Source organism: Neophocaena asiaeorientalis, unplaced genomic scaffold (assembly GCF_003031525.2).
Source record: "Neophocaena asiaeorientalis asiaeorientalis breed wild unplaced genomic scaffold, Neophocaena_asiaeorientalis_V1.1 scaffold22, whole genome shotgun sequence".
NCBI lineage: Eukaryota > Metazoa > Chordata > Mammalia > Artiodactyla > Phocoenidae > Neophocaena > Neophocaena asiaeorientalis.
The window spans coordinates 1,558,454-1,572,524 of record NW_020174422.1 but is presented as its reverse complement, the minus strand read 5'-3'; the positions used below and the strand labels follow the sequence as shown (position 1 = coordinate 1,572,524).

Sequence of the window (14,071 nt, the reverse complement as noted above, 5' to 3'; positions counted from 1 at the left end):
TGCAATTATTATTGACTCTGGGAGAAAGATGTCCTCTGGTTGGTTTTTTATTCTTCAAGCTCCGGGAGAAGACAGAGTACTGAGCTCCTCTCCAGGACTTGACGTGGCAAGGATGTCAGTTTCTAATACAGCTGAGAACTGATGACCGCAAGACTTACCTCTAAGCACTCGTGTAAGTCCCTCACATAAGCCTTCTCTGTCTGAAGCAGTTCTGCCATAATGAATCTAGAAGGAAGCAAATAGGCTTTTAGTTGGTTAGAGATGTAATACCTCCCTTCCTTCAAACTTCACTGCCCCCACCCCAGCATTTATGACATTCTTGAATGTCCTATTTTTCTACTTTACCAATATACGTCTCGAGTCCCTCTCACTCTGATCATTTGCTCTGTGTCCCTTCAGCACGTTTGTGCTCAGCTAGTTCCATACTCTCTTCCCCTTTTACCCCCCCTAGTTCTACCATGTTGTGATTGTGTGCTGATATGTGTGTGCTCTCAGTTGCACATCTGTGTGTGTGTGTACACATAAGCTTGTAATGCCGCTCACACTCATTCTCACCAACTAGACACCAACTCAGCTTCCCATGCTCCTCTTACTGTAGCTCCCAGAATGATGACTCCTGCTGAGTAGAATTGCTGACTCACACCAGAACGGTTCACAGTCCCACAGGTTAAACCAGGTTTAAAAGCCAGAAACAGATGCCCGAGACACCACCGCCGAGACTGGGGGTTAGCAAACTTTTTCTGTAAAGGGCCAGAGAGTAACTACTTGTGGGCCATTCAGTCTCTGTCACAACCACTCAGCTTTGCTGTTGTGTGTGAAAGAAGCCACAGACAATATGTTAAAAAAGTAAGTCTGGCTGTGTTCCAATAAAACTATATTTATGAACAGAAAAGAATTTCATCTGATTTTCACGTCACAAAATATTCTTCTTGTTTTGATAGTTTTCAACCATTTAAAAATATAAAAAAATAACTTTTAGCTTACAGACTATATAAAACAGGTGGTGGGCCAGATGTGGCTTGTAGGCCATAGTGTGCTGACCGCTCGCTTCTAATGGGGTCATTTTACGTCACAAACTGATGTGCGTGAGGCTGAGCCTGTGATCCCAAGCACAGCACAAGCTAATGATATTAACTGACTACTCTTCAGTCTCCCCAAAGAGAAGCTGTGCTACACATATGCTCCTTCCACCTCGGACCCCTAAACAACACAATGTACCCGTGCGGGCGTTCAACTCACGATGCGTGGCTTCACTGTAGTGTACCTACGTCACTTTCTTTCTTTGACAAATTTATTTTAGAAATGGTGCTTCCTAGCTGGCATGTGATATGCGATAATATCTAATTCAGCACAAAATATATTTTTATATATTTATCTTAGATTTTCCATGTCATTTTCTCATGGAACTTCATAATGAGAATCCCTGTTTACAAGGTGTTCCATCACATAAAAATTTTGAGAGGGATTATCCCAAGTGCCCCCTGGTTGGAGATTTCAGAAGAAACATTAAAATGAGCAGCATCTTTTCCTGAACCTTTATCTTGGTGGGATTTTCCTTAAAGCAAAACTTTGTTCTAGCAGTGGCCTTTCTATTAAATTATTGATTTTAAAAATTCCCTTTTGCAGGAGTTAATGAGCCACTCTCTCGTTAGTCTTGCTCTGTTAGTAGAGTGGAAAGTCCATGAGCTTTGAAGTCAGACAACCAGGAATTGAATTATGACTGTCATTTCCTAGAGGCAGGACTTGCTTCTCCAAGCCCCAGACTCCTTACTTATAAAACAGCTGATCACACAGGGCTGCTGCAAGGATTAAACAAGATCCTATAAGCAAAGTTCCTAGTGCACTGTAAGTGCTTGGTAAACAAAGAAAGAAGGAATATCGGAAGGAACGTAATCCCACTTGCTTTGAAAAGTTGTCCTTGATTTTACTGCCTTGGGTTCTGGCATGCCTCTACCTTCTCCCTTTTTCTCCATCTGCTTCCTGCAGTTTTTCCTCATAATTTAGCTCCACTACCCTCTACCCTGTTTTGTTTTACTTTCCACCCACCCTTTACCGTCCTCTGGCTATTTGGTGTCTCAGAGACAGCCCAGCGGGAAGATCTGGCCACGTGTTGTCTCCTCATTTCCCTCTCTGTTATGGGTTGAATTGTGTCTCCCCCAAAATGCATATGTTGGGTCCCAGCCGCCAGTATCTCACAATGTGACCTCATTTAGAGACAGAGTCATTGCAGATGCAATTTAAGATGAGGTCATACTGGAGTAGGGTGGGCCCCCGTTCCAAAATGACTGGTATCCTTAAAATGGGGGGAAGTCGACACAGGCCTGTATTCAGGGAGGACGCCATGTGAACATGAAGATGGCCATCTGTAAGGCAGGGAGAAAGGCCTGGAGCAGAGTCTTCCCTCCCAGCCCTCAGAAGGAATCAACCCAGCCAACAGCTTGATTTCAGACTTCCAGCCTCCAGAACTGTGAGACAATACATTTCTGTGGCTTAAAGCACCTGATTCGTCATACTTTCTTACAGCAGCCCAGATGAAACATAAGCTCTGACTTCACAGACCAGCTTGAGTTTCTTCAGTTCCAAGGGACCTGTGGTCCTACTTTATTTTGATAAAATCAACTACAGAGGCCTTCTTAATCTTAGAACACACCATTTTTTTTCCAGCATTACCCAAAAGGAATGTCAAAATACTCTTCATAAAGCCCTTGCATATCTCTGGCTATGTGTAACTTTGTAACACTGATATAAAGAAAGCAGAGTGATCAAGACACGGTTTGTAAGGTTGACATGGTTCATTGTTTCTTCTGTCCAATGCCCTAAAGTTCTTGGTTAGTGTGAAATGTGGGTGGAAGCATCATGTCTGTCCATTCCAACCTCTGTAGGTGGTCATGGGGACACAGCAAGCTGTCTAAAGGGACGGGTGGCAATGAAAACCAAGCATAGCCATGAGGAGCCTGCCAGTCAGTGGAACTGTCTCACGCCCAACCCCCCACATACTCTTTCTTCCGGGCTGATTTCCGCTTCTCTTCATTGACCTCATGGTTGGCGTCCCGGAGCTTGACCTCACGATCTGAAAGGCTTGCTGGGATGATATCCAGCTCCAGGTCCTTGTTATCCTACACACAGAGAGATCGCAGAGGTCACCTTGGAGATGCTTTGGGAAAGCAACTCACCAGAGTTGGTGGAGGTGGGGGAAGGGAAGAACAGAGAAAGATATTACGGAGAAGGATGAGAAGATGAGGAATCCCACCAATTGCTACCCACAAGCACTCTTCTTCATGGGATAATTTTTTTCTCAAATAAGAGAAGTATAAAATGTTCAGGTCAAATGCTCAGGGATAATATCCACAACAAAGAAAAAGAATGTACACTTTTTATAATTAGTGTCATAGCTCCTCAGGGACGTTGGGCCTGATTAGATCTACACACACACACACACACACACACACACACACAGGTCCAAGACTGATGATTAACCATTAAAACAGATGTGAAACAGAAATGTAAAAAGATATAAAACTTTCATTTGTCAAGGGAAAATAATAAAAGTAAATATTTTTATTTAAACAAGCAACTTCCCTTGGAAATAGAAAGCTAAATGATAGAACAATTACTGAATTTTCTAATTGCCCATCCATGCTTATTTCAACCACTGTTTGGTATTTATATAGAATAAAAACCTCTAGGAAAAAAGTCTCACAGGTTAAAGCCTGGGGGAGACGTTAATTCCCCCAATCTTTGTGGTTTGACCACTTTATTCTCTAGTCTGCTCTGCTTCAGAGTATGAGTCTATTTAAAGGTTTAAGAATTAGAAATCCTAGGATTAAATTGCCAGTCTGTATTTAGCTCTTAATTCATAGGTTAATGACCCCTATTATAAAAAGAGATTAAAAGTCAGTCTTCCTTTACTTCCTGGAAAATAGTACTTCTTTTCAGTTGAAATGTCAAATAGACTTTATACAAACTGCATACCTTATTCTTGAAAGAGCACTATTATACATACTGAGGACTCTAATCATTTGATTAACATAATTGGGTGGAAGACAGTACTGATGAAGCCAAGATAAAGGGCTTAATCCTCAAAGTCAACAGTTAACTCTACACACAGAAAAACTCTGTTCTGTAGCCACAGGCCCTACCCCTGGCCAGCCAGTTTTGCACTGTATATAGCACCAGTCATGGAGAGCTGGAAGCCAATGGCTCAGCAAGATCCAGTCCCTCCAGGAGAAGGACAATACAAGGCAAGTGCTCTAGGGGTCAACAGCTCAGGAAGATTCCTCTGCAAACCCAGCTTCCCTCCACGGCAATGAACAGCAGTACTGAGGGAGGTAAGAAAGGAGGATGTCCCAGCTGGGCAATCCCACACCTACCTCTGTGTTGACTCCAAGGGCTTTCTCCAGAGAGTACCGGTACTTTCCCATCCTCAAGGAGAAATCTCTGTAATGCTTGTCCACCGTGGTCACCCATTTCCTGATCTCTGTGGCATGAATGTGGCCTTTTTCCACAAAGCTATCGGCCAGCTGAATCAGGAGTTTCACCTTCTCCTTTGTTTGCTGCCCCAAAAGATGGTCGTAAGTTACTAGCTTACCTTTACTATCATGGCCCTTCACTCCAGCCCTCTTTCCTTCTTCATGGAAGCCATAGATACCCCAGAGCCAGACTGCCTCCGTCTATATCCCAGTGCTGTCACTTACTGGCTGGGAGGGCTTGAGCAAACTACTGAAACCCTCTGTGCCTCAGTTCCTTCATCTGCAAAATAGGGATCATAATAGTATCTATATTGTAGGGTTGTTGTGAGCATTATATGAGTTGACAATGTAGGATGTGTCTGGAACACAGTGTTCACAGTAAAAACTCAGTAAGCAATAAATGTTAGCCAGTATGGTTATTGATGTAAGAATCTCTTTCATTAATATAGCACTTTATCAGTTTACAGAGTATGTTCATGCTACAGCTGAGACTCGTTTGAGTCTTAAAGCATCCCTAGGAGGCAGGTGGAGGGAGGTGGTACGGGTCTCTTTGAAACACAGATTGAAAAGGCTGAGGCTTAGGGCTTGTCCAAGTTCATACAACCTGTAAGTGATAGAGCCGTTTGCCTCTGGTCCATAGTTTCTAGTTCTCTCCCTTTACCCTACTGGCCTGAAGAAGGCTTTCTAAACATCAGGTGAGTTGGCACAGCCAGGCTGTACAGAAATCTAACTAGCAGATTTAAGAGTAAACTTTGTCCCTTTCACCGCCAGGATCTTGTTTTTAGCTTCCTTGAGAGAGAGAGAGAGAGAGAGAGAGAGAGAGAGGGAGAGAAGAGTGAACGAAGCTAATGTCCATCACGGGGCTAAGTGAGGTGGAGCCCTGATGTGGGTCAATTTCATTTCTAACAGGAGTGTGTTCAACGTCTACTCTGTCCACATCACTGTGCAGAGGGCTGCGGGGAAAGATCTGGGGGGTAAACAAAAGAAGAAAAAGAGATTTCCACCAGACTGTCTATATCCCTAGAGGGACAAGATTTTCACACAGAGTAGTTCAATAACTCAGGGCATTATGTAATTGAATGTCAGAATAAGAAATATGTATAGTTAACACGGCAGGAATTTTAAAACAGGAAAAAAATGAAGGTGGGCTGGCAGGGGCAGAAAAGGTGTCATGGGGGAGGCGGGACCTGTGCTGGGTAAGATATGGAAACAGAAGGGCTATTCAAACAAGCAAACGCTTGCTCAGAAGAATATTTACATAATATTCTGAGAAGTAATCTTTTATCTTTCAAACCGGGGGAAAGTAGGTACAAGGTTTGGATCATGCTACAATCTGGGTAATTGAGGGAAACCGAGACAGAAAATCACTGGATCAAGAACAGAACAGACAGAAGGGCCTTTCTTTCTTTATGCCACCACCCTCACCCGTGCCTCTCCAGGCTCACCCACAGCCCCTCCCACGAGAGACTGACCCTCTCAAGAACTGCCAAAGGGAAGCTTCTGGCCAGAAGCAAGCAGAGAGAACTTGGTCCCCCACGGCCAGGGCTCCCGCTCTCCAGCAACTCACTCAACACCTTCGAGCCTCTCCTACCTCAGCACGGTGGGCTGGTCCCCAGGGCTGGGAGATAAGGGGCCAGAAGAGCTTGGTGTGAAGGAAAGAAGGTAGGTATGAGGATAGGAGAAACACCTCCTTAGCAACGAAAAGGCAAAGAATAATGGCGCTGGGACTCGGTCAATACAAGATACCTGGTATTCCAAGGACTTCCATTTCTTGCATTTAGGGCTTCCCCTCTAACCCAGGAAACAATTTTTCTTAGGTTTGTCACTTACTTAAGACAGTGATTAATTTTTGTAGCTATAATCAAGAAATCCATCTTCATATAAAATCTTGGAAACACATATTTATTCTCTGCTCTTGGTAAGGAGACTTGAGCACGAGATGGGGGTTTATAGCCAATTGGTAGCTGCAGTCCTACCAGAGCAGCCCTACAATTTCCTATCAGAGGAAATTATATCCTAAAACATCAAAACTGATTCAGAGTCAACAGGGATAGTGGCTTGTGATCAAGAGCATTCCAGGTATGTGTGGGACCCAGGGGGAGCAAACAGACAGTGAAACTAGCAGCATAGACAAGCTCTTCCCCACGTGGCCTCACCTGCCCACGTGACCGTCTCCACTGCTCTCCGTGGCCCCGAAATTCCAGCCATGTTAAATAAACCTCACCTGCCCCCCACAATGTGATGAGTGGCTCCTCCTCAGCCCTGCTTTCACCCCAGTGGCCCTCCCTCACCTCTCCTCCTCCCCACAAGCCGAGTGGGAGGTGCCCTTCCCAGTGTTCCCACAGTACCACACACGCTGCTACTTTGGCGTGTACCACGCTGAGTTATTTATGTCTCCTTCATTAGACCATGCGCTTCTAAGAGATGAGTGTGATCTTATTCATTTGTAGCTCCAATGTCTACTATGTATACCATAATAATAATAATGTTGAGTAAATGGATGAGTGCATAATTATTGTGCTGGGAGGTGAGTAACATCAGACCAGCAAGAACTGAAGGTTTACACTGGGAAGAATTAGATGAAAAGATTTGACCCCAACCATGCCCACGGCCCCTACTGAGAGCAGTCTGAAGTGATTTCTTATACGTGGGTGACTACGGTGGCACAGTGCGACCTGCCCCATGCCTGGCTACCGCTGATGAGATCAGAGGTAAAACCTGTCCCCTGAGGGCAGCCCATCAATATGCAGCCAGCGACTTCCAAGGTGTCCTGGCCTAGAAGCTCTGACTAAACAGGGACAGGGGCAACATGCTGGGTCAATTAAGCTGGTTTTTCTGGGGATGTGAACTGTAGAGACAGGGAACTGGGTGGCTGGGTGGAGAGTAGAACTGAAAGCAAATAGTAGAGGAGAGAAGGGAAGCTGAATCACAGTGGTGGTCGTCATGTATGCCTGATCTCCTGAGATGAGCTGACCCGGAAACGTGGCTGCTGAAACTGCCCTAGTCTCGGGTGACATCCCAGTTTTCATCTCCAGAGGTGAGACTATGCCACGTGTCTTGTTCTTCCCATTGGGCTGAGTCATTCAGCTTTTCCTGGGCTCCTTTGAGGTCCAGCCACACATCTTCTGTCTTCTTTATTTCCAAATACAGCCATACAAAATCTTTTCCCCTTCTAAACTTAAGCCAGCTTGAAATTCAAATCTTGCCACCAAGAAGAGTAACTTATACAGACTGATAAAGTGGGGGTCAGATTGTAGAGGTGCTTGCATGTTAGGTTCAGGAGTATGGACACGATCTTGTGGACAAAGGGGGCTTTTGGGGAATATAATTCACTTGGGCCTGGAAATTTAGAACACAACTCACTTATCTTGGGATTCTTGTGTCCCCTAGTGTATATTTTGCCCTTTCATTTTCAATTCTATGTTTTCTGCTGGAAAAGACAGAGGTTAAAAATAAGGGTTCAGTAGTTCTATTTTTCTTATTTTTTCTCTTCCTTCCTTCTTTTGATCAGTTAATATTATATCATCTTCCCCTAATCAGAGCACCTCACTCTGAATATAGTTTGTGAAAAGCCCTTTTGGTATCTCTTGAAAATCTGACAAGTCTTGAAAATTTAGGCTTCTTGACATATTCTCACAATCTAATTATAAGCATCCAATTGGCCTTTCATTGCTGGTCTGCCCTGTACTTATTGATATATTCTTTGAGGGAATGCAATTATCGTGCTTCCTGAGTGGGAAAACCGTTCCTTGAGATGTATCTTCATATTCATTCCACAGGAGAAAGATCTGCTTGTTAAATATGAAAAACGAAACCTTTCAAAAATGTCTATCACATGTGAGCTATGTTCATTCCTCTTAAGAGTCTCAGAAACGTAAACATGACCATATTTTATCTGAACTGTTTAGATTCTACTTTTCTCGTAGAAAGGGCCTCTCTGACAAGCCCAGTGTTCCTTTTCCTGGCTATCCAAATTCAAAGACATAATTCAGTTCAGCTAAAGCTCCAGTCACTTTAATTATCACTTAATTCTCTTTCGTTAAGAAGAAGCTAGTCCAGTTTATCTTATAGCTTCTTTCACTTTCAGAGATAAAATTATCAGTTTAGAAAAGAGTTTTTTCAACATCATTACTCATTGAGAAGTATAAATGAAAACCACAATGAGATACCACTTCACACCCGCTAGCGTGGTTATACAAAAAAGACAGATGACAACCAGTGTTGGAGAGGATGTAGAGAAGTGAGAACTCATATACACCGCTGGTGGAAATGGAAAATGGTGTATGCACTTTGGGAAACAGTTTGGAATTTCCTCAAAAAGTTAAATATAGAGTCGCCACCTGACCCAGCCATTCCACTCTCAGGTATATACCTAAGAGAACTGAAAACATATGTTCACACCGATACTTGTACACAGATGTTCACAGCAACATTATTCACAGTGGCCCCAAACTGGAAACAATCCAAATGTCCATCAACTGATGAATGTGTAACAAAATGTAGTTTATCCAGACAGGGGAGTATTATCCAGTCACAAAAAGGAATGAAGTACCGATGAAGTACTGCTACAACATGGATGAATCTTGAGAACACTCTAAGTGAAAGAAGCCAGACATAAAAGACCACATATTATGTGAGTCCATGATTCCATTTACATGAAGTGTCCAGAACAGGCAAACTCATAGAGATAGAAAGTAGATTAGTGGTTGCCAGGGGCTGAGGGGAGGGGAAAAGGGGAGTGGCTGCTGATGTATAATGGGGTTTATTTTGGGGAGGGATGATATATTCCAGAACTAGACAGTGGCGATGGCTGTACAACCTTGTGAACGTACGAAGAACTACTGAATTGTAAAAACAGAAGAATCTAAAGAGTTTTGCTGTTAGAAGAAATAGAGTTCTTCCAGATGTCAAGATGCTTAAGCTTTCCTATCACCATGTACCTTGACCCCTTATAAATTTTGAAACCCACAATAGGAAAATATCATTGGCATTCTTCTAACTGGATTGTCCACAGCATACCACAGAAAGAAAATTTTGTTTGCCTCTTATCCTCATCCAAATTCTCTTTATCTTATTTTTATTCTCACATTCGTATATTGCTACATAGAAGGTACCTTTTTATATTCAGTGTTTCTTCTACTTGATCTGTTTCTTTGGAACAGAGTATAATAATTCAATATACTCAGTATACTCTGTTGCTCTGTTCAATCATGAGGGCCACCGTACTTACTGTCGTGCGGTTTAAGGTCAATTTGGTTTCCATTTCAAATTCACTTTATTGGTTATAAAGATTAAAACCAAAGATGGCTGGCTAAAAGAGGTTTGCTTCTGGTAAGTGGGACTGCAGTGGGGCCGGAGGCTACTGCGTTTCATCAGAAGGTCCCCAGCTGGATTTGTTATCTTGTAGATATTCTCAGAACAAATAGCCCTGAAACTTGGAAATGATAGATGGGAGGATGAAATCCCATTAAGAGAAACACTTAAGAGGGAGAGAGAACAGAGAGAGAGTCAAAGTAAAAGAATCATATTAAATAGAGGTTTGGGAAGGAAGCATTGTTGAAATCTACCCAAACTTCTTTTTCTCTTATGTTCTCAAATATCTGTAGCCTCCCTTCAATGCATAAGATATAGTTAGGTACGTGAATAAAGCATGGTTCTCGTCCTTTGGGATCTTGCAGGCTCGTACAGGAGATAACGCTGCGCACACATTGCCAGGAGGACAGGATGGTCCAGGTCAGGTGCCTTAAGGGCTGCACAGACAATGTCTGCAGTGCAGGGATACGCCGATTGTATCCGGCCTGTAGGCAGGGACACAGAGGAAGAGGCACTGAAGTGGGAAGGCGGGGTCTTCCTAAAAAGTACAAACTAGAGGGAAGGGAAGGATATTCTAGGCAGAGATATAGTATAGAAAAGATATAGAGGCAAGAAAATAAATGATGTATCTCTCGGAGGGTAAGAAAATAATATCCATTCAGCTGGAGCATAAAGTCTGCATAAACACATTAACTGAAGATACAGTGGCAGTGGTAAGGTGGCACCGTCGTAGACGCTGTTGAGTGCTGCCTAAAGGCACTGCATAAGCATTAAAGCTCTTGAGCTGGGTGGTAATCTGACCAACGTGGTGTTTTAAAGATGAACGCCAGTGAAGGGCAGGATGGGTTGGAAGGAAGGCAAGGCCAAATGCATGGAACCCAACTAGGGTGACAACAATGTGAATAGAAAAGAGAAAGACAGGAAGATTGTCAAGGAAGGATGAATTAAATTGACTGAATGACTCTCCACATTTCCACTTCGGTGATGGACAGACTCTGATCCTAGGAAGTTCTGGGTTTCTGCTGTGATCCATCCTACGTCAGTAGGATCACCAGTGGATCTGATACTATTCAGCCTCTTAGTGGGTCGTTGTTGACACTATTTGGAGAGGGGCAGATAGGTGCAAAGTGGGTAATTCAAAACCATTTTCATTTGGATTTGAAAAGGGTTCTGTGCGTCTGCCACCTCCTGGGCACTGTCTGCGCTAGCTGGTATTGAAATGAATCTCTTATCTGAAATGACAGTCCTTCACATTGGGTGAAAAGGCCCCAAAGCTCACAAGTGTGCAGGGGAAGGCTCCCCACTATCAAGAGTTCAGAGTGTAGGATTCACAAAGTGGATAACCACTTCTGAAATACCAGCTCAGGAACGAGGCTAAGGGGCTAATTTTGTTGCAGCAGATTAGAGAGAAATTTGCTGTAGTGTCAGAGGGATCTCTGGATAAGGTAGGCATTAATATGTTCCCCCCACCCCTGACTCTCACGAAAGCTCCTCTCGTCCTGGGAATAGCATCTGCCCTATGTGGAAGTGATGCCAAGGATGGTCCTCCATGGCAGGGAGCCCCGTGTGAGGGACAAGGATGCTACAAAGAGGGAACTGAGACATCAGATTTCACTCAAAGCCAAGGGTCCTCAGATCAAATCCTGGCTGGGAAAACAGATGAAAATGAGATTTCCTTCTATTATATTATTTTCATTCTCCACCTCAGTGTGAATGGGGGTGTGAGCGTGTGTGGTACGTGCACCAGTGCATGTTTTGCTCCCCAGAGACTTCAGCCTGGCTCATTTGCAGGGTGAGGCCCGAGGGAGGTAGTCAGCTCCGGAACCTGCTTTGTGAACCCACCCATAGCCACTGGCCCTTCCCAAAAGGTGGACTTCCCAAGCATTCAAATTTCAAGAATATGTGGCTGATATTCCCACACAATGTGCATTTCCCATGAATACATTCCTTTGCCTTATTTGGTCTGAAAGAATACAGCAGATTCCAGAATCTGGAGCACGAAGATGAGTACCATTTGGAAGCACAGCATATAGGAGTTGAGTTCCTGCGTACAGAGGCTCTACCAACAGCTGCATCTCTTTGGACGTTCAGGTCTCAAAGGAGACGACCCTACCTGTGTGTCCCCCACCCTTGCCTCCGTAGTCAAGCATTTCTGTGTACAGAGGCTGTCCTCCCTCCCACAATGTGAAATTGGCCAGACTGGGGAGTGCTGGGTGGAAGGGGAGGGCTCCGGGATGCTTCCTACCTTGGCAGGCACCCTGAACTCTCCATATTCCTTCAGCAGCTCCTGAGTCTCCTCTGCGGTCTCCCCCGGGGAGGTATGTGTTGAGAGGTAATATTCACCTGTTTCTTGGATCCAGTCTAGCGCCTGTAGGAGGAAACGACCCATTCAGTGCCCCAAAAGCCAGCTGTTAGTAAGAAAACATTCCACGTTCTGATGTGAAGGTTTGTAGTTTGGGACAGCATGATGGACCTCGGAAATGCCGGCACAATTCAATCAGTATGTAGCTTGGAAGTTGATTTTATGAAAGAGCCCTCCCCTGTTAGACCTGGAACAACCCACCAGCAAAGAGACTGTCTTGTCCATTGGACTGGGGACTCTTCTAGGCCAGGCCCAGTGTCATCTATGAGTTAGAGCAATCTGTCCCCAGCATCTCCTCCCAACTCCTGGTACCAGACTCTGAACAGAGTGCCTGGTGAAGGCTGAACGGCTGGTCAGTGCAAGGATGTTTTCTTCTTTTCATCCCCACCTCCCATCTCTACTCTGCCTGCTCCTATGACCCTCTTGAGGACTGTCCCAAGTCTTGGTCATCTAGGCCTCTGTATGGTCCCCAGAACGGAGGCAACGCCAGGGAAAGCTCTGAACATACCTGCTTGGCGCTTCGCTCAAACACCACATATTGCTGGCACTGGTCTAACCGCCGCTTCTTCAAGGTCCAGAAGTGCAGGACACGGTTCTCCCTCTGTAAGAGCTCACTCAGGATGGCTGCAGGGCAGAGAGACAGGCGCTGGTCACAGGAAGGTCCTGAGCAAATCTGACCGGCTGCTTCAGCCCCGCTCCCAGGTGCCAGATAACTGAGACTTTCAAGTCTCCCCATCGGACTGATCCAGCACCAGAAGCAAGGGAGCAAAAGTTTGGTCCAGAGAGAATTTCCCAGAGATCAGGGAGACTGGGGGAGGGCCTGTTGATGAGGTTCTATCAATGAAGGGGGGAAGAGGACGTCCCCAGGGTGACTTAAAAGTGACTCTGGGGCTTCCCTGGTGGCGCAGTGGTTGAGAGTCCGTCTGCCGATGCAGGGGACGCAGGTTCGTGCCCCGGTCCGGGAAGATCCCACATGCCGTGGAGTGACTGGGCCCGTGAGCCATGGCCGCTGAGCCTGCGCGTCCGGAGCCTGTGCTCCGCAACTGGAGAGGCCACAACAGTGAGAGGTCCACGTACCCAAAAAAAAAAGTGACTCTGATACTCTTCACGCCAAAGCTAGTCCTTGATGATAAGAGACCTTGGGAATGATCGGTGCTGAAAATAGTAGCTAACATAACTGGCACCTGGGAGCCTGCAAAGAGTGGACAGACTTGACAGGAACACCAGCCACTCTTGAGGGGTTCTAGGAGAGGGCCAGCGGGGAACGGCATGAGGACTGGGGTAACGGCATGGACAGCCATGTCACTTGCCATGAGCTCTGTCCCACACAAGGGGCTGTGCACTTAGCACTTCAACAGCACAACCTCAATTTTAAAACCTCTAAATTATGGGCCTAGGGAAGCTATGTTGGAATCACGTCATCACGGAATCATGTCTCTAGGCCCAAACTTCCATGCTGGTTGGGACCGATCATAAGAAAAGCTAAAAGCTGTTCTCACTTCATCTCTAGTGAAGGTGAGTGCGAGGATGTGTACAAGGCACGGGGCACCACGGTGGCCGTGGGAGCTGTTTGTCCATGTCACGTCCCTCCCTCTCTCTACTTCTGTTGTTCCAGAAGCAGCTGGTTATGTGGATGGATTTTTGAAGTGTCTAATGGTATGTTCTAAGCTTGAAGCAATAAAGTTTATTTTGTATTGTTTGCCTCCTGCTTCCTGCTAACTATATTAGATACTAATAAAATACACAATAATGATGCTAAGGAAAGTTAACACTTACTCAGTACTCACTATGTGGCAGGGACGTATTTTCACAGTACCTCAGGATGCATGGACCACTATTATCTCCGTTTTACAGATGAAGAAACTGAGGCTTAGAGAGGATAGGAAACTCAACCAGGGTCAGTCAGATAAAGGGGTAGAGCTATTTG

General features: G+C 45.0%; 1 protein-coding gene across 3 annotated transcripts in view; it reads right to left on the bottom strand.

Annotated features, from left to right (window-relative positions):
* Nucleotides 1-14,071, bottom strand: part of KALRN (kalirin RhoGEF kinase) — a 573,088-nt gene that overhangs the window by 238,413 nt on the left and 320,604 nt on the right. For all 3 annotated transcript variants that reach the window (XM_024756492.1, XM_024756493.1, XM_024756494.1), the window contains exons 20-24: nucleotides 12,653-12,768; nucleotides 12,028-12,150; nucleotides 4,371-4,553; nucleotides 2,998-3,116; nucleotides 159-225 (exon numbers count right to left, since the gene is read on the bottom strand). In XM_024756492.1, coding sequence (XP_024612260.1) covers nucleotides 159-225; nucleotides 2,998-3,116; nucleotides 4,371-4,553; nucleotides 12,028-12,150; nucleotides 12,653-12,768 — 608 coding nt within the window. The remainder of the gene's footprint in view (nucleotides 1-158; nucleotides 226-2,997; nucleotides 3,117-4,370; nucleotides 4,554-12,027; nucleotides 12,151-12,652; nucleotides 12,769-14,071) is intronic.